Consider the following 18,833-nt stretch of genomic DNA (forward strand, 5'->3'; position numbering starts at 1 on the left):
GTTCTAATATTTCACTTGAAACATGAAAATGACTGTACCAGTTATAGTATTACTTGGGAAATGTATTTTAAAGGGAAATAGAATTAACATTTTTGTCTTAAACAATTAAGAATAAAAGCCTACTACGACTACTACTACTACAAAAATACACTGAGTGTACAAAACATTAGGAACACCTGCTCTTTCCATGAAATAGACTGACAAGGTGAATCCAGCTGAAAGCTATGATCCCTTATTGATGTAACCTGTTAAATACACTTTTATTTATCAATCAGTGTAGATGAAGGGGAGACAGGTTAAAGAAGGATTTTTAAGCCTTGACACAATTGAGACATGGATTGTGTATGTCTACCATTCAGAGGGTAAATGGGCAAGACAAAAGATTTAAGTGCCTTTGAACAGGGTATGGTAGTAGGTGCCAGGTGCGCCAGTTTGAGTGTGTCAAGAACTGCAACGCTGCTGGGATTTTCACGCTCAACAGTTTCCCTTGTGTATCAAGGATGGTCCACCAACCAAAGGACATCCAGCCAACGGCAGGCCAGTGGTCGAAAACGGCTGAATGATGAAAGAGGCCAAAGGAGGCTGACACGAATTGTGCAGAGCAACAGACGGGCCACAGTTAGTCAGCTGACAGTCCAGTACAACATTGGTGCCGAAAGACCCATAAAAGAATGCACAACTCGTCTTGCCTTGACACAAATGTTGTATGGCAGCCGACGACCTAACAGAGTTTTACTTCTTTCAGCAAAACATAAGAAACTGCGGTTGTAGTGGGCTAAGGAACGAAAACACTGGAGGATTGGAAAAACATTGCCTGGTTTGATGAATCCCGGTTCCTGCTGTTTTACGCTGATGGGAGGACTAGAGTATGGAGAAAACCACATGAGTACATGCATCCTTCATGCCACATGTAAACATTGCAGGCTGGTGGTGGTGGTGTGATGGTGTGGGGTGTGTTTTCAAAGCACACATTGAGCCCCTTAATAAAAGTGGAGCAATGTTTGAATGCCACAGGATATCTGAACATCATTGCCAATCAGGTGCATCCCTTCATGGCAGCAGTATATCCATCTGCTAATGGATTTTTTCAGCAAAATAATGCCCCATGCCACAAGGCTAGGATTGTCCAGGAATGGTTCCACGAACATTCAGCTTACTGTAGTGGCCTGCCCAGTCACCAGATCTCAGTCCAATTGAGCATCTGTGGGATGAGATGGAACGAGCTATTCGGCGTAGAGATCCAGTACCAGCCAGCTTGACACAACTGTGGGAAGCATTGGAGTCAACATGGGCCAGCAGCCCTGTGGAACGCATTCAACACCTTGTAGGGTCCATGTCCCGACGAATTGAGGCTGTTCTGAGGGCAAAAGGGGGTGCAACTTAATATTATGAAGGTGTTCCTAATGTTTTGTACACTCAGTGTGTGTGTATATATATATATATATATATATATATATATATATATATATATATACCAGAATGTGGTACTATTGAAAGCTATAACACACGATAGCAACACAAAACTCTTTATAAACATATTGATGTGATCTTTCATCAGCAGTCAGATGTTACTAACCACTAAATCGTTCTGATAATCACTTGTAGTAAATTAACACAAAATTGAGGTGGTGTCTCATCAGTTATGCAGTAAAAGCGGGCCATGTTATCCCCATGTTAGATTATACTGCTCTTAAACTGCAAGTAGAAGATGAGAACATAAGAATGGTTACAAACGAGAGGAGGCCATTCGGCCCATCTTGCTTGTTTGGTTGTTATTAGCTTATTGATCACAGAATCTCATCAGGCAGCTTCTTGAAGGATCCCACAGTGTCAGCTTCAACAACATTGCTGTGGAGTTGGTTCCAGACCTTCACAATTCTCTGTGTAAAAAAAAAAAAAAAAAAAAAAAAGTGCATCTCGTTTTCTTTTTCTAATCTCCATTTGTGACACCTGGTCCTTGTGTTTTTTTTTTTTTTTTTTTTTTTTTTTTTTTCAGGTAAAAAAGTCCCCTGGGTCAACATTGTCAATATCTTTCAGAATTTTGAATGCTTGAATGAGATCGCCGCATAGTCTTTTTTGTTCACAACTGAATAGATTAAATTCTTTTAGCCTGTCTGCATATAACATGCCTTTAAACCAGGAATAATTCTGGTCTCTCTTTGCACTCTTTCTAGAGTAGCAGTATACTTTTTTTGTTACAAGGTGATCAGAATTGAACACAATATCCAAAATGAAGTCTTATAATGCATTGTAAAGTTAACATAATTTCCCTTGATATAAATTCAACACTTTTCACTATGTCTGAGCATTTTGTTGGCCTTTTTTATAGCTTCCCCTCATTGTCTAGATCAAGACATTTCTGAGTCCACACACACTCCTAGGCCTTTTTCATAGATTCCTTCTTCAATTTCAGTGTCTCCCATATGGTATATATAATGGACATTTTTATTGCCTGCATGCAGTACCTTACAGTTTTCTATGTTAAATATCATTTGCCATGTGTCTGCCCAGTTCAGAATGCTTTTTAGATAATTTTGAAAAACCTTTGCTGCAGCAACGGTACTTGCCACTCCAGTTTGTGTGTCATCTGCAAATTTAACAAGTTTGCTTACTGTACCAGAATCTAAGTCATTAATGTAGATTAAGAAGAGGACCTAACACTGATCCCTGTGGTACACCAATGGTTATCTCACTCCATTTTGAGGTTTCTCCTCTAATCGGTTCTTTCTGTTTTCTACATGTTAACCACTCCCTAATTCATGTGCATGCATTTCTTTGAATCCCTACTGCATTCATTTTGAGAATTTTTAATTTTTTTTTATGCTGGACTGTCAGAAGCTTTCTGGAAATCTAAATAAACCTTTGCAATTATCCATTGTCAATGTTGTATCCTCAAAAAAGTCAAGCAGGTTAATTAGACCCGATCTCTCTTTCCTAAAACCATGCTGGCTGTCTCCAAGGATACTGTTACCATATACAGTGTTTATAGAAAGTCTAAACCCCATTGAACTTTTTTCACATTTTTGTTGTTTTATGCATTTAAATGAGAATATTTTCCACTTATCTACACACCATACTCCACACTCTTAAGGGGGAAAAAAGTTTTTATTGAGAATTATATATTAAAACTGAAAGCTCATAATTGGATAAGTCTCCACCCCCCTGAGTTAATACTTGGAGGAGAGCACATTTGGCACCAATTACAGCTGTGAGTCTGTTGGGGTAGGTCTCTACCAATTTTTCACACCTAGATTTGGCAATATTTGACCATTCTTCTTTACAAAACTGTTCAATCTCTGTCAAGTTCCTTGGGGAGCGTTGATGGACAGCAATCTTTCAAGTCATGCCACAAATTTTCAATTTGATTTAGGTCAGGGCTCTGACTGGGCCACTCGGACATTTACCTTTTTGTTGCTTAGCCACTCCAGTGTATCTTTGGCTGTGTGCTTTGGGTCGTTGTCATGCTGAAAGGTGAACTTCCGTCCCAGTTTCAGCTTTATTGCAGAGGGCAGCAGGTTTCCCAGGTACTTCTCTGTACTTTGCTCCATTCATTTTCTCTTCTATCCTGACAAGTGCCCCAGTCCCTGCTAATGAGAAACATCCCTATAACATGATGCTGCCACCACCATGCTTCACAGTAGGGATGATGTTCTTTGGGTGATGTGCTGTGTTGGGTTTGCATCAAACATAATGCTTTGCATTTAGGACAAATAGTTCCATTTTAGTTTAGTCAGACCACAAAACTTTTTGCCACATGGCTATAGAATCTCCTGAGTGTTTTTTTGCATACTTCAAACGGGATTCAAGGTGGGCTTTCTTGAGTAACGGTTTCCTTCTTGCCACTCTACCATACAGGCCAGATTTGGGGGGGTGCTTGGGATATTGTTGTCACATACACACTTTGACCAGTCTTGGCCATAAAAGACTGTAGTTCTTGCAAAGTTGCCATTGGCCTCTTTGTATCCTCCTTCTTGCTTGGTCATCCAGTTTGGAGGGACGGCCTGATCTAGGCAGGGTCTTGGTGGTGCCATACACCTTCCACTTCTTAATAATTGTTTTGACAGTGCTCCAAGAGATATTCAAGGCCTTTGATATTTTTTTTTATACCCATCCCCTGATCTGTGCCTTTCAACAACTTTGTCCCGGAGTTCTTTTGAACTGGTGCTCATGGTTGAGTCTTGCTTTGAAATGCACTACCCAACAGAGGGAACCTACAGGAACTGCTGAATTCATATGAATCCCTACAATTTAACACAGGTGGAGGCCTCTTAACTTGGTGTGTGATTTTGAAGGCGATTGGTTACACCTAAGCTAATTTGGAATTGCTATTACAAGGGGGGTGGACACTTATCCAACCAAACTATTTCAGTTTTTAGTTTTACTACATTTTGTACAGATTTCTAGAATATTTTTTTCACTTAAGTTGTGGGGGAGGATGTGTAGATAAATGAAACAAACAACATTTTGAATGCATTTTAATTCCAGGCTATAAGGCAACAAAAGGTGAACATTTTGAAAAGGGGTGTAGACTTTCTATAGGTACGGTAGGTAATTTTACATTTTAGATGATCTTATAGTTTCCATAAGTTTACTTGTAATAGGAATCAGGCTTATTGTTCTGTAGTTACCTGGTTCGGTTTTGTCTCCCTTTTTGTGGATCGGTGTTACGCTTGCAATTATCCAGGCTGTTGGTACAAGTCTATTGCATATCTTAATTAGCGGTTTGTAAATAACTTACTAAGTACTAATATTCTTTGAGTACTATGGGAGTATCTCATCTGGCCCAGGGATTTGTTTATTTTAAGAGTTCCTATTTGCTATTTTTTTCTCTTCATCTGTGATGTCGCCATTTGTATCTCAGACATTTTACTTCCTCCTTGAATGTTCTTCTGCTGTTATAGTATTGGAAAAACTTTTTGGAATTGGTTTTAGCCCAATTGGCAATGTTCATTTCTAACTGTCTTGGCCTTTCTAACTTACTTTTTGACTTGAGCTTGCAGTTTCAAGAACTCTTTCTGTGCACTTTGTTCTTTTAAACGCTCTGTAAAGTGCGTTAAACCAGTTTGGCCATTTTGTTTTAAATTGATTTGTCTATTTTTGGGATGTATTTGTTTTTGTATTACATTTTTGAAAAATAGCCATCCTTTCTCTGTGGATGTTTCTCGATTTTTACTCCAATCTGCTTCTATTAGTCTCTGTTTCATGCCTTCATAGTTTGCCTTTTTAAAACTGTAAACCTTAGCTTATGTTACAACTTAGAATTGTTTGAAATAAGAAATACTCAGAATCTTCTGCATAATATGTTAATGCTGGGACGAACACAGGATTTTCATGTTCAGGTATTCGCTTGTAATTTAAATATTCGTTTGGATATTCTCAGAACGCAGGCAGAGACAGCATAGCAGCAGGGGGGCGTGGCCACTGTGTGTGTGCCTTTTATTTTACGGCAAGGCGTAATGCTAGGTAACATGTTAAAGTAAAAACATATCCCATGAGTAAAGAATATTGTAGTGATTCATGTAATTATGTTTGTGTACTGCAATTCCCGCTATCGACACGTTTTCATAAAGTAATAACATGATGTTTACTTGTGCCGTTTTGTGGCTGAACAAGCAAGAAGATTGACATTTAAGTTCAAACATTTCAAATAAAACAAACATGGAAACGGCGTTGTAAAACTAAGAGGGAAAAACAACTCACCGTTTTGGTTCTCGTTTGTTACACTACACATAACAAAGTCGCATAAAAAAATATATAACATATACAGTCTATACAAAAATCAATACACAGCATTTCCATCAAGTTGGACACTGTTTAACAAGGCATTTCAGAATGACGCGCTTGCCTTTTTTCTCCCATAAGATTCTTACTCGCTCTAAAGCAGCACAACACTTTCTTGACCCAGATGGCATTCCATAGAGATCATTGTGCGTGTGAGTGCATAATCTGGTTTGTTTACTTTTTGCTGTCTAAAGTTTTAAATAGAGACTCGAGCTGCTGTGTTGATCCTGTTTTTTATATATATATTATATATATATATATATATATATATATAATATATATATATATATATATATATATATATATATATATAATCACATCACACGGAGCTTTGATTTTGCTGTTTTTTAAACTTCTGCAGAGGCAGTAAATATGCAAGATATTTTTGTCATTTCTAGCGAATACGAATTTCTGATTTTTGTATCTGAATACATGTCAAAAAATATTTGTTCAAATATTCAGATATTTGTCAGAGCACTATAATATATTATATGCTTTTGTTTAATTTGTATTTATATTTATGCAAAGATATGTCTAAAAATTAAAAATGAATATAAGCCTGTTACCGATACTGTGGGTATAAACTTGAGTTCTCATAAAGATTTCCGAAAATGATTAGGTCAAATCGAATAGTAAAATTAGATTTCTTTCAGAATAAATTCATGATAACGGGGGTCTGCCTGATAATGTTCACATTAATCTGTGTTGCTCATCATTTTGAGGAGCTGAGTTTTCTGATTTGATTTAAAAGATGATGTTTGTATGAGATCTGCAGTTGCTTTCAACTGATTCATACATGTTAATTTCATATGCACACATCCACTTGTAATATAGTTAGCATAACACATTGCTTTGGTTGTGCAAATCAAGATAGAATGATCAGAAAACTTTCTTTTTTTTGTGAACAAAATATTGACTTGTTTTTTAAATTGAATGTTTATACAAAAAATACATGTAAAGGTCTTAATGTAGTGATAAACTAAAAGATTTTTAAGTAAATTAGCTCCACATTATTAACTACACCTCTGTGTTCCTTATTACTCTGAGCAATAGCTACAGTGTTTCAGTAGTTCTGTTATGGTATTCAACCATCTTAATGCACAAGCAAGAAAGCCTAATTATTGTTGGTACATGCAGTATATGTATGATTTGTAGTGTTGCCATTTTGTTTTTTGATGAACCTAAGGGAAGCCCCTTTCACACTGACACCATCTCCTCTACAGTGGGTATATTCTGCTGGTATTGGCATAAAGAAGATATATTTGACTCGGAGATCTTCCTTGAAAGTCAACTATTACAGAACCAATGAATACGCTTTTTTTTTCTGAACAAGGCCTTTGGCAGCTGCCTAGTCCTTCAGTTAATTTACTATGCTTTCCTTCATTAGCTTACTACAACAACTCTACTAAAGTGGCCGTGAAAACCCTGAAACCAGGCACCATGTCAGCGCAGGCTTTCCTCGAAGAAGCCAACCTGATGAAAGCCCTTCAGCATGACAGACTGGTGAGGCTGTACGCTGTGGTCACCAAGGTGGAGCCCATTTACATCATCACTGAATTCATGGCAAATGGTATATATGCTAGTTTAATATCTAAGCTAAAACAATATTGCATACTGCACAAGCAGGGGAGTCTGTATTGTCATTGATGCAGGTTGTATATTAACAAAGACACCCAGCACAGGTCAGTAACCTACCATTCACGCTTTGTAGACTCCTTAAAGAGCAGTCATTGCTGTTCTAGTTATCACATCCTGATGACATGTTTTATCTTAAAAACCATCTACAGTTGGTACACTGGAATGTAGTCACTGACATGTCCCTTTGCAATAATTTTGGATGCACTGTAAGCAATCGATCAGTAAGAAATAAGATATACAGTATAACAAATGTGGTCTTGCTTACCATTTCTTATATGTGTGTGTGTGTGTGTGTGTATGTGTGTCAACCTTGGTTTACTTGACAGGTGGATAACTTGACACCTTCACTTAATTCGACAGTCTTGGTCCTGGATATTCTCCATATAAAATATCTGCATCCTGACTTTAAAACGCCACGCTTTACTCGTAACTTGATACTTATTACTAGTACTGAAGGGATACAAACTATTAAAGTCGTTTCACATGTCTGATCTATTTGACACTCTTGTTTCTCGTGACTGACTGTTCAGCAACCTTAGTTTATTATTGAACAGAGACGATTAGTTCAGATATTGTAGCGGTGCCATTAGTGGTAGTGTCATGTGAGTTGTTTAGTGTGTACACACACCACTACACACACACACACACACACACACACACAGGTAGTGGACAAAAAAATGGAAATACCAATGTAAAGTCACTTAATAGGGCGTTGGGCCACCATGTGCAGCCAGTACGGCCTGTGTGCACCATGCCATAGAGTCTACCAGCCTCTGGAATTCTGCAGGAGGGATGCGGCACTATTCTTCCACAAGAAAGTCAATCAAGTCACGCCTGGTTGGTGGAGGTGGAAAACGCTGTCTTAGGCGTCGTTCCAGAATATCCCATAAATGCTCAATTGGGTTCAGTTCTGGTGACCCAGAAGGCCATGACATATGGATGACATCAACGTCATGCTCATCAAACCATTGGGCGACCACCACACGTGCTCTGTGGATGGGGGCATTGTCATCGTCATCCTGGAAGACCCCCCCCCACTGCAACATGGGGTGAAGATGATCACTCGGTACCATTAAGTAGCGATTAGCATTGACCTTGCCTTATAAAGGAATGAGTGCACCCAAACCATGCCAGGAAAATGTGCCCCACAACATTACGGGGCTACCAGAACTCTTCACTGTTGGAACCAAGCACTCAGATCTGTAGAGTTCTTTAGGTTGGCGCCACACGTGCACTTGTCCATTTGTCGAGAACATGGTGAAGAATGATTCATCTGACCATATCCCATTTCTCCACTGCTCAGTAGTCCGTTGCATGTGCTCTTTGCACCACTGGACTTGCAAATGTGCGTTGCCAGGTGTGATGAGCGGTTTATGCACTACAACCCAACTATGGTATCCCGCTCTATGGAGTTCTCAGCGGACCGTTTTTGATGAAACTGGCTGCTCGCACCCCAGGTTGCAATTTGCAGTCAATTGATCTGCAGTTGCTCGCCTGTTTTGCCTGGCATTTCGAATTAATGCACGGATATCACGATCCTGGAGTATGCTGTTCCACACACTGTTGCCCTTTACTGATGATGTCTTTCCCTCAGAGTTCCATGCCGACATCACCTTGGACGCTGTTGCTCATGAAACATCAGCAAGTTGAGCTGTCTTGATCACTGAAGATCCTGCCAAACACGCCCCAGTAAACACCCCTCTTTCAGAGTCACTGAGGTCTCCTCTTGCAGCCATGCTGGCCATAATTATAGGCAACCAGGCCTGTCCAGCATTTTTATACATGACCCTAAGCATGCTGGGATGTTATTTGCCTAATTAACGCATGAGCCACACCTGCGTGGAAGCCCTTGCTTTCAATATACTTGGTGTCCCTCATTTACCCAGGTGTTTCCATTATTGTCCACTACCTGTGTGTGTGTGTCTAATATATATATACACACACACACACACACACACAATAGAGAGTCAATTATCCAAACTAATTGGGACCGATTTTCTATTTTGCATAATCGATTTTGTATGGATAATCGAACAGGCATTAATAACAATTACAGATAAACCCATTTTATGTCACCTTGCTTTATATCATACCCCATTTTATTATCAAGGTTTTTCTTTAGTCACTCGGAAATTACCTCTCTTAATATCATCTCACGAACCTGCTTATTGTCACATTTTGTGTAGCCTGTCAAAAGCTGCATGGCGGGGCTTTACTAAGTAAACACGGGATATACTTAATTTTCTACGTGGCTAACAAGCAATAAACATGCTGGCTGACAAACTGACATTTTGTGCAGCCTGTCAAATGGTGCGTGGGCGGTCTTAACGGGATACAGTTTAGTTAAAAAAACATCAACGTTGTCTTTAACATAGTAAGTCTTATACAAATGCAGACAAAACAACACCAAGTGCAACACCTCATTGATAGCTCTCATCTGTCGACAGTTGATGCCTTTTTTAGATAATGACACAAACTGTTTCGTTCCAGTTATATACAAAGTGTCGGCCTATTTGTCCTTTAGTAAACTACTGTCTATGCATATATTTACATATATAAAGAACAATTTAAAGTACAGTATTAAAACACTTTAATTCACCGTTCATTTTCTTTATTTTTTTCTCGCTCTTGTAATGTGCTGTCATAGGCAAACATGAAGAGGGTTCATCTGTACTTAGTATACAAGTACCTACTGATGATATATAGCTAGTAACCTATTCTATCACATTAAGCATTCAAAATAACAAAGCTTTACGAATAATTAAATTAATGCAATTCAGTAAAATTTTAACAACTACACTTAAGGTAATGAAATACTGTAATTAAACGTACCATGTACCAAACTTTGAGAATCATCAAAGAATACAACTCAGTACAACTTTGACACATTACAGAACTTTTGCAATCATTAAATTTCAAAAATTCTCTAAAAACTTTCTATACTTTGATACTTGCTGTTAAGGAATTGTATTAGCGTGCAATTAAAATGAGTAAAACAAAAGTTCTTAGCTGCTCAATAACAGACAGGATCTCCAGCCCTTACTGACGAAATAGAAGAAAACTCAAGAATGAAGTGAGTATTTTAGTTTGCTTAACTGCAACCATTTAAAGCACACAATGCTCCATCTTAGGTTTTGGTGGTCTGAATAATTCTGTAACTTTGCCTTGGTCTACTGATCCTTTTTTTTTTTTTTTGGCAGCTGTTTTAGCAGCAGAAGGTGTGTGTGTAATCGACCACATGTAATTCATTGTGTGATCACAGGTGTGTTTGGTTGATTAGACAGTACGGCTGGTCAAAGATCGGATAATTGACTCTACTGTGTGTGTGTGTGTGTGTGTGTGTAATATATATAGTAGCTATATTTACACTGTTGCCCATGCTTAAAAAAAAAAAAAAGTTGTATTGCACTTGATTGCACTGTTGGTCAATATTAGCTTGAAAAAAGACAGCAGTGGGTATGAAAGTGCACATAGTGGGCTGAGCTCTCCCCAGAGGCTCAGGTCAGACTGTAAGCTTGGGGATTTAGCTACATTTTCTTGAGCTATATGCCTTGGCTTTCCTTTATAGACCTGGTAGATGGTGTCTTTTTTTAAAGATTGCTACAATACTATTCTGAATTCAACACGTGCTATTGTTATTTGTGCATAACGAAGAGAGATGGCAGTGAGATGAACCCGGAAAGGTATGTTCTGTTCTGAGTAGTATTGATAGATATCTTGAACAACAATGTATTTTTTAAAATCCATGTAATATAAAAAATAACATGGGCTGAAGTGCATTTCGAGAAAATATTTAATCTCGGGGTTCTTCACTATTGCAGTTTATGATGTCACATAACCCCTTGATTAAATATTTTCTAGTAATATACACACACACACACACACACACATGTTCACTGAAACATTGAAACAGCACAGCTTAAACAGTAAACCTGGGATAAACCCACTACAACAACAGAGCTTACTCATTTATAGTGAATAACAACCCTCCTAAAACTTTTGTCTTGCAGGTAGTTTGTTAGATTTCCTAAAAAGCGAAGAAGGCAACAAGCTACTATTACCAAAGTTAATTGATTTTTCAGCTCAGGTAAGCAAAGGTGTTCTTTTACAATTCTAATGCCACGTATAATAATACATTAAGTTGATGTTTAAGTTGTAATACATAAGTGTTTTAAAAATAACATTTTAAAACAAATCTCTAGGCTTTCCATTCTCAAAATGTTCAGCACAGTTGGTTTATTTAATACCAAACAAAAATAGAAATAAATGTCAAAATGTCTATTGGTAAACCAAAAAAGAGGAACATAAAATGTGCTTATTTGCAGTCACTTTCTGACTAGCAGCTGGTTTCACAAGCCCTGGTTGGCCCTAATCTGTGTGCCGAACCTAAGGTAACATTAGGCAGTCCAAAAATAGTGCTAATTGGGGTCTGTGAAGCCAACCGTGGATGTGTTATTGCAACATTCACTGATATATTAAAGAGTATGAAAATACAGTAAATGCTTTACAGTAGACTCTGCGTCAGTGTTGACATTGTGTCCGCCATTTCCAGTGCCATACCATGTGGATACTGAAATGAAAAAAAAGTTTAAAAGACAATGTGAAATAACAGGAACATTTCTCCTCATTTTAATGCCTCCTCCAGTCAGCTTTTAAATGTTTTTGTTTTTCACAGCTGGAACTGTACATACATTTTCACACAGTATATAGTTCTGCTTTATTTAGTTTCACAAGCATATATCTTGTGGTTTGGTACTTACTCATAGGCGTTTGCTTAATGGCCTTTGTGGATTTCAATTACTTCTGTTCTGTAGAGCTCAGGTACAATGCATAACAACAGGATAATGCACAGTGCATGGTTCTGTTCCCACACTGGATCAGCTGCTCCAGGGGTGGTTTTGCTTAAAAAATGGTAAATGTACAAAAAAAAAAAAAAGAAAGAAACAGGGTAGCAAAGACCAGTGTGGTTGATGAGTAACTGCGGATACCTAGAACACTGCCTAATGGTGTTGAGTTTCCTGTTGAAGAGTACGGAAAGAGGATCTACAACTTTTTTTTTTTTTTTTTTTTTTTTAACTGAGGAATGAAACCAAGTGTTGATGGAAGTTCTCCTTTATGAACAGTTCCTAATATTATTAGAGTACCCATTTTACCTTTGGATTTGTCAGCCAAAAAAGTACTTTGGCTTGTTTGAGTGCACTTGGCATAATTAATGCCATGTGATATATACAGTAATGTACTGGATCTCATCACAGTGCTTATCTCCCACTGAGGGGCTGTTGAAATAGTAGAGACATATTGTGTGTCACAGTTCTTTATTGATTTATGTTGAGATATTTTCCTGTTTTGTTTTACATTTTTACGTTATTGAGAATGTACAAATATGAGGACACCTGACCAATTCCAAAATACCAAATTCTACTGTGTTTTTTTTGTAACATTGTAATCTATTTGTATTACTTTATTATTGTAATTATTATTATAATTTTGTATAAAAGGCATTTAATTTAATGTTGAACCTACATTATATGTGCTTCTGTTGCAGATTGCAGAGGGTATGGCTTACATTGAAAAAAAGAACTACATACATCGTGATCTGAGAGCAGCAAATGTCCTTGTTTCAGAGTCACTGTTATGCAAAATTGCTGACTTTGGTTTAGCGAGAGTCATTGAGGATGATCAGTACACAGCCCGAGAAGGTAAAAAACCCTCTACTAAGAGTTACAGAATGTATGAGTATAAAAACGGCAGATAATTACCAATTTTATTCACAATATCTGTGATTATCAGTTGTTGTTTTTTAAATTATTATTATTAGTATTTGTTCAGCTATTGTATAAGCTAAAACTTTAGCTTGATTTCAACCATTTGGTCTACCAATAAAGACAAATAGTATGATCCAGAGAAAACAATGAAAATTATCACTGCATGCGATCACTAGACTGTAATAAGAGAATGAGAAACATAGATTACCAGTATAGATTAAAGGCTGAAAGTAAATAAATAAATAATTAAAAAAATACAATTAAGTATGTATTTATTTATTTATTTGTATAACATCAATCAGATATTTATAAACTGATTAAAAATTCCCCTAAGATTTCACATTGGTATAAATTATTTTTGTGGCAGAACTTCATGTTCTGTTTTTTGTGTTTTTGAACTGCCTTGCACTAAAGTTGCCAGTAGATTTGGTTACTAAGCAATTCTAAAAGTCAATCAAGCTCCTGACAACTAAAGTACCTTACACTTAACATCTCCAAATTACCTTGTGGAGCTCCGTGTTTAGTATTCAGCTGTGAACTAGAAGTTGTCCTTCTGATGATATTTAATGGCAACTTTCAACAAGCAAAGTACAAACAGATGTTTATGCAGATTATTCACAAAAACACATGTACGCAGCTGTGACCTGGAGAAGATTTTCAAGTTTGCCTTTACAATTCCAGCTGGAGTGATAATTACACAGAGCTATATTGGTATGAATGAGAAATTAATCCTGATATGCATTTTCCTGTGTTTATACAATGATGATCCAATGCATGTAATATTTTGGTATATCACAGGTGCAAAGTTCCCAATAAAGTGGACTGCTCCGGAGGCTATTAACTATGGATCATTCACTATCAAGTCAGACATGTGGTCCTTTGGAATTCTCCTTTATGAAATTGTTACATATGGAAAAAATCCATATCCAGGTAAGACTCTTGACAAAATGTCAAAAGTGTGAACACATTTTATCTGAGTTATCTTGGTAGAGCAATGGAACTGAATATAGTCAACTCATTAGTACGACTTTCAAAAGACCAGCAAAAAAATTAGCCTTCTCAGTAATTCTTATTTGCAGAAGTTGAAGCCGAATGCATACTGTCAGTTTTTACTCAAGTTATACAGTGATATGATTTTTTTTTTTTTATTACAGGATAATTAAAAGTGTTGTAAATTTAAAAGTACTGTATTGAACACACAGTTGTAAGCAGTGCTCCAGATAAGATTTTGGGTCATTTGAGTAAATTACACTCCAATTTAGACACTGAGTAAAATGTATTTTGGATGAGTGTAGCATTACCTCGAAGTCACGAGTACTTTCAATAATACTGCACATACTTTATTGCTAACTTATGGGTAAAGCCTTGCAAAATTCATGGGTGAATTAAAACATGACTAACCTGCAATTCAGTCCTAAACCACTAGGTGTCTGTATAGCCACTCCAGATAAACTGATCTAAAGAATAATTAAGGAATCAACACATTCATTTCTGGATAATTATGGTCATTCTAAAAATGGATACATTTAAAGAAAAAGCTTAAATCGAGACGTGCTGTTTTAGAAAAAAAAAAGGGATGCACCAACAAAATCAAAAAGCATTTATTTGAGAGAGCGCAATATCCACCTGGTGACTCCACTCTCCTGATTGCAATGCATTGTATGGGACAAGTGGATCATATACAGTGGATTAGCCTTAAAGTTAGAGTTCATCAAACATATAATGAAATAGGAAAAAAAAAAACACAGCTTAATTACATAATCTAACAATATATTCAATTCCAATAAATTATTATATTAACTATACTGTTCAATGATCAGTGCCAGAAACAGGAAATCCATTAAAAAAGATATCTCCCCTTCTGTTTACGAATTCCATATTTGTGAAAACACTAATTTCATCTAGTATATCAAAAATGAAAGCCCTGAAAAAAACTATTTACATAAAACTCGAAAATAGCTAAAAAATAAGCACCAAAAAAATACAATTAATAAAACCTGAAAAACAGAAGCCCTAAATATACTTAACAAAAGGCCTGCATGCTATTTGTGTAATCATGGTCATAATTGGAACGCACCATTAATGATGGGGGAGAACACTTTATTATATTATTATTAGTATTATTATTATTAGTATTAATAATAATAATAATAATAATAATAATAATAAAACTCTTGTTTTCAAGTTCTAACTTTGGTAGGTTCCCCTTTACTGTATTTGTGTTTTAATGAAACACTACTCAATAGCACTGGTGGCTCTTGAGTGCTGTTGATGTTAAGAAAAGCAATTTGTCCTTAGTAACTGTGAAAGCGACTGTCGCCTAAGAGAGAGAGGCATGGAGTCGTCTTCCTCAGTAGTAACTGCAGAATCTTTGAAGCGTTGGCAAATTAAATTAAGGGTCTCTTGAAGATTAAAATACAAATGCATTTTTTCCTGATGGCAACAATTGTGTGATATTCATGTCAAGTTAGAACTTTAGGACATTCTTCATCACCCCCTTAAAAGTGGGCTTTATTTCCTTTTTACCATGTCAAGAAATACTTGATCAAATCATTACTTGCAATTGGCTTTGGCTTTGGCACTCCTTGGGTTGTGGAGGTAGGATCCAGCTTAGACCGTTTCTCCTCACCACTCTGCGGTGGCCCCTACAGGCCAGGCGCCAAGTGAGCTTGGGGGCGGAGATGTGCTGGGCTGGTCTTTGTCTTCCAGTGGCAAACATCCGCTGTCAATTTCCTGGATGTAAAAAGGCGCCGATTGGCTCGTGGGATCGGAGGACGCCGGCTGAGCCTCGGGTCCCTGTGCTGTGTGGAGAATTGCTGCGGTGAAGTAGAAAAATAATAATTGGGCAATTCAAATTTGGAGAATTTTTTTTAAAATAATTGGAGATTCTAAATTTATATTGAAAAAAACATTTTTATTTTTACTTTTAGTAAATGTAACACATTTTCACAGAACAACCGTTCTTTCCAGTCACTGTGGTTTAATGATACAACTCATAAGATGAAATATGAGGGTCATAAACTAGAACGAAGGAATCTAAACTGCATGTGCATTACATTGCATGTAAGGGCCTTGTACTTAAATATAGGAAGACTTAGATTAGCATGGCTAGATCATCATATTATTCTAGTTGAATTGAAACAAATGAAAATAATCCTAGATTTATTTTTGCTACCCTAGATAAATTAATTAATCCTTCCTCTAATAGTCCTACCCTTGACGTTGGCTACAATCTCTCTCTCTCTCTCTCAGCTACAATCACTTCTTACATTTCTTTAAAAATAAAATAGTAGGTATCAGAAATGAGATTCCACTTCTGTTATGGAGGACTCCAGCAGAATTTAACTAAACTACACCTATTAAGGCTACTATGGGAGCGTTTTCTTTGATTACCTTACAAGAACTGACAGAACTAGTTCAACATATGAGAGCTACTACATGCTCTCTTGATCGTATTCCTACAAAACTATTAAAATATGTTCTTGGTGTTATTAATACACACATTTAAAATTATAAATGGTTCACTTTCCTCTGGTATAGTTCCCTCAGCTCTTAAGGTAACTGTAGTAAAGCCTATGCTTAAGAAACACAATTTGGACCCTAAAGTCTTGAGACATGCAGTTAAATTACAAAAAATTTGTAACTTGTAGTGGTATATTTGAGAAGTTTCAGTCTGGTTTTCGTGCTGCACATCGCACCAAGATGGCCCTTGTCAGAGTTATGAATGATCTGCTGATAAGCTCTAACTCGGGCTTTCCATCAGTATTAATTCTTCTAGATCCAAGTGCTGCCTTTGATACTGTAGACCATTCCATCCTACTGAATCATCTTGAAAGCACAGTGGTATTATCTGGCCTTGTCCTATATTGGTTCAAATTAAACAGAGGTTATGCTAGTGGGCTCACAGAACCAACGAAAAGCAAATGTGGGTACATGAGCTCGACCCATGCAGTCTCATCAAAACTTTAAACTGGAAATGTCTGTGATATTCTTTGAGCACTGGATGCGGAAGCAGCTACCTCCTTTGTTTATGTCTGCTTATCTCTGTCTGGTGCAACTGCTAGGGCTATTGCTCACACGCCCCTTTTTTATTTTATTTATTTATTTCGGTTTCATTCGGCTCCTATCGGTTTTCTTGGCTTTTTCCGGAGAAAAAACGACTAGAGGCCTGTGCTTTACGTCTTTTCGATGATGTCGGACAGGGTCCGACGTTGGACCGCAAATGGTTAATGCATCACTTAGGGTTGATATTAAAACGCAAAAGTTGGGACATGCAATGTTAGGGTCTGCAAATGGAAAGATAACGTTAGTCCTTTTTACAGAAAAACATAAAAAACAAGATGGCCGCCTCACAAACAGTTTTTTTTTTTTTTTTTTTTTTTTTTTTTCCTCACAAAAGAGTGGACCCTCACGACACAATTTTTTTTTTTTTTTTTTTTTTGCAAGGCCAATTCTTTTTTCGTATTTGAACATCTTACCTGAAGACCTGTTCTGAGCACTATCAGACCAAACATTTTAAATCCTTATAACTTAGGAACGGATTTGTATTTTTTCACCAGAAGTCACTATCTGGATCTCAGAATCCTCGCATCCAAGTGGAGCGGTATTGGCCACGTTAAGAGATCCAACCCATGAGACCACACATGTAATATTTTGTGCAAATCCATTGAATTGGGTTGATGTTGTTAAAAGTACAAAATACGGGGTTGTAACAATAAAGTACCTACTTAAATGTAACTATAACAAACTGCAACAATGTAATTTGTATATTTGTAGAGTAACAGGGTAGAGGCGGTGGGGGGTAAAGTCCTTCCTGACAAATACACGTGCAAATGCAAATTTGTTAATTGTTTTGGCAGTTGGCTCATCATTGTAAGTTAGCCAGCTGCCAATATTTAAGGGCAGCAGACAGTCTTCTCAGGGCTGTGGAGTAAAGAAACGTGTGTGTGTGTGTGTGTGTGTACGACCGTATTGAAAAGGGTAGTGTGAAACTTTTTTGTTCTGTTTAAAATATAACCTTTTTGTTTTGTGCTAGTAAACAGCCTAGCTGTCCAGTTGATTAGCTAGGAAGTTCCTGTATGTTTTGGGGTTTTTTTTTTGTGTTTTTGAATCTACCGATTTGCCTTCTGTTGTTACAAAGCATGTTGTGTTTTGGAGTATATAGCAATATTATATAAAACATTACTTGAATTTAGTATGGTAGTTTAAATTAGTCAGGATTTGTGAGATTATGTTTTGCTTTGCTTTGGACATTAATGTTAACGGTAATGAACAGCCATAATTGAGATAGAAATTACTTCTGTTAAAATATAGTATTATTTTATTAGTAGTACAATGTTAAAGAGTCATATGATGCGGATACACGCATATTCTTTTTAGTTATTAAAAACTATATATTTGTGTTCTAATTTGAATGCAAGTTGTGCCTTTCTGTTTAACTATTATGCACAGCAGTGTTTTTTAGTTTTTGGATCTTCTGTTAAAAAAACAAGAAAGAAAACCCTGATGCTTGTTCTATATTTTGAAAAATAAAATGTCAATGCATCGATTTATTGATTATACAAAATTAATTTGCACCACAAATGGTGGATATTGAAAGAAGTTTTGTAGCTGTGCCACATGTGAAACTAGTAATAATTAAAAAAAAAA

At 36.8% G+C, this 18,833-nt stretch overlaps 1 protein-coding gene across 1 annotated transcript in view; it reads left to right on the forward strand.

Annotated features, from left to right (window-relative positions):
- The window catches only part of lyn (LYN proto-oncogene, Src family tyrosine kinase), a 42,452-nt gene that overhangs the window by 19,418 nt on the left and 4,201 nt on the right, over positions 1–18,833 (forward strand). Inside the window, exons 9-12 of the mRNA XM_041245971.1 lie at positions 7,169–7,351; positions 11,430–11,506; positions 12,965–13,118; positions 13,983–14,114. Coding sequence (XP_041101905.1) covers positions 7,169–7,351; positions 11,430–11,506; positions 12,965–13,118; positions 13,983–14,114 — 546 coding nt within the window. The remainder of the gene's footprint in view (positions 1–7,168; positions 7,352–11,429; positions 11,507–12,964; positions 13,119–13,982; positions 14,115–18,833) is intronic.

Source organism: Polyodon spathula, chromosome 3, assembly GCF_017654505.1.
Source record: "Polyodon spathula isolate WHYD16114869_AA chromosome 3, ASM1765450v1, whole genome shotgun sequence".
In the NCBI taxonomy this organism is placed as follows: Eukaryota; Metazoa; Chordata; class Actinopteri; order Acipenseriformes; family Polyodontidae; genus Polyodon; species Polyodon spathula.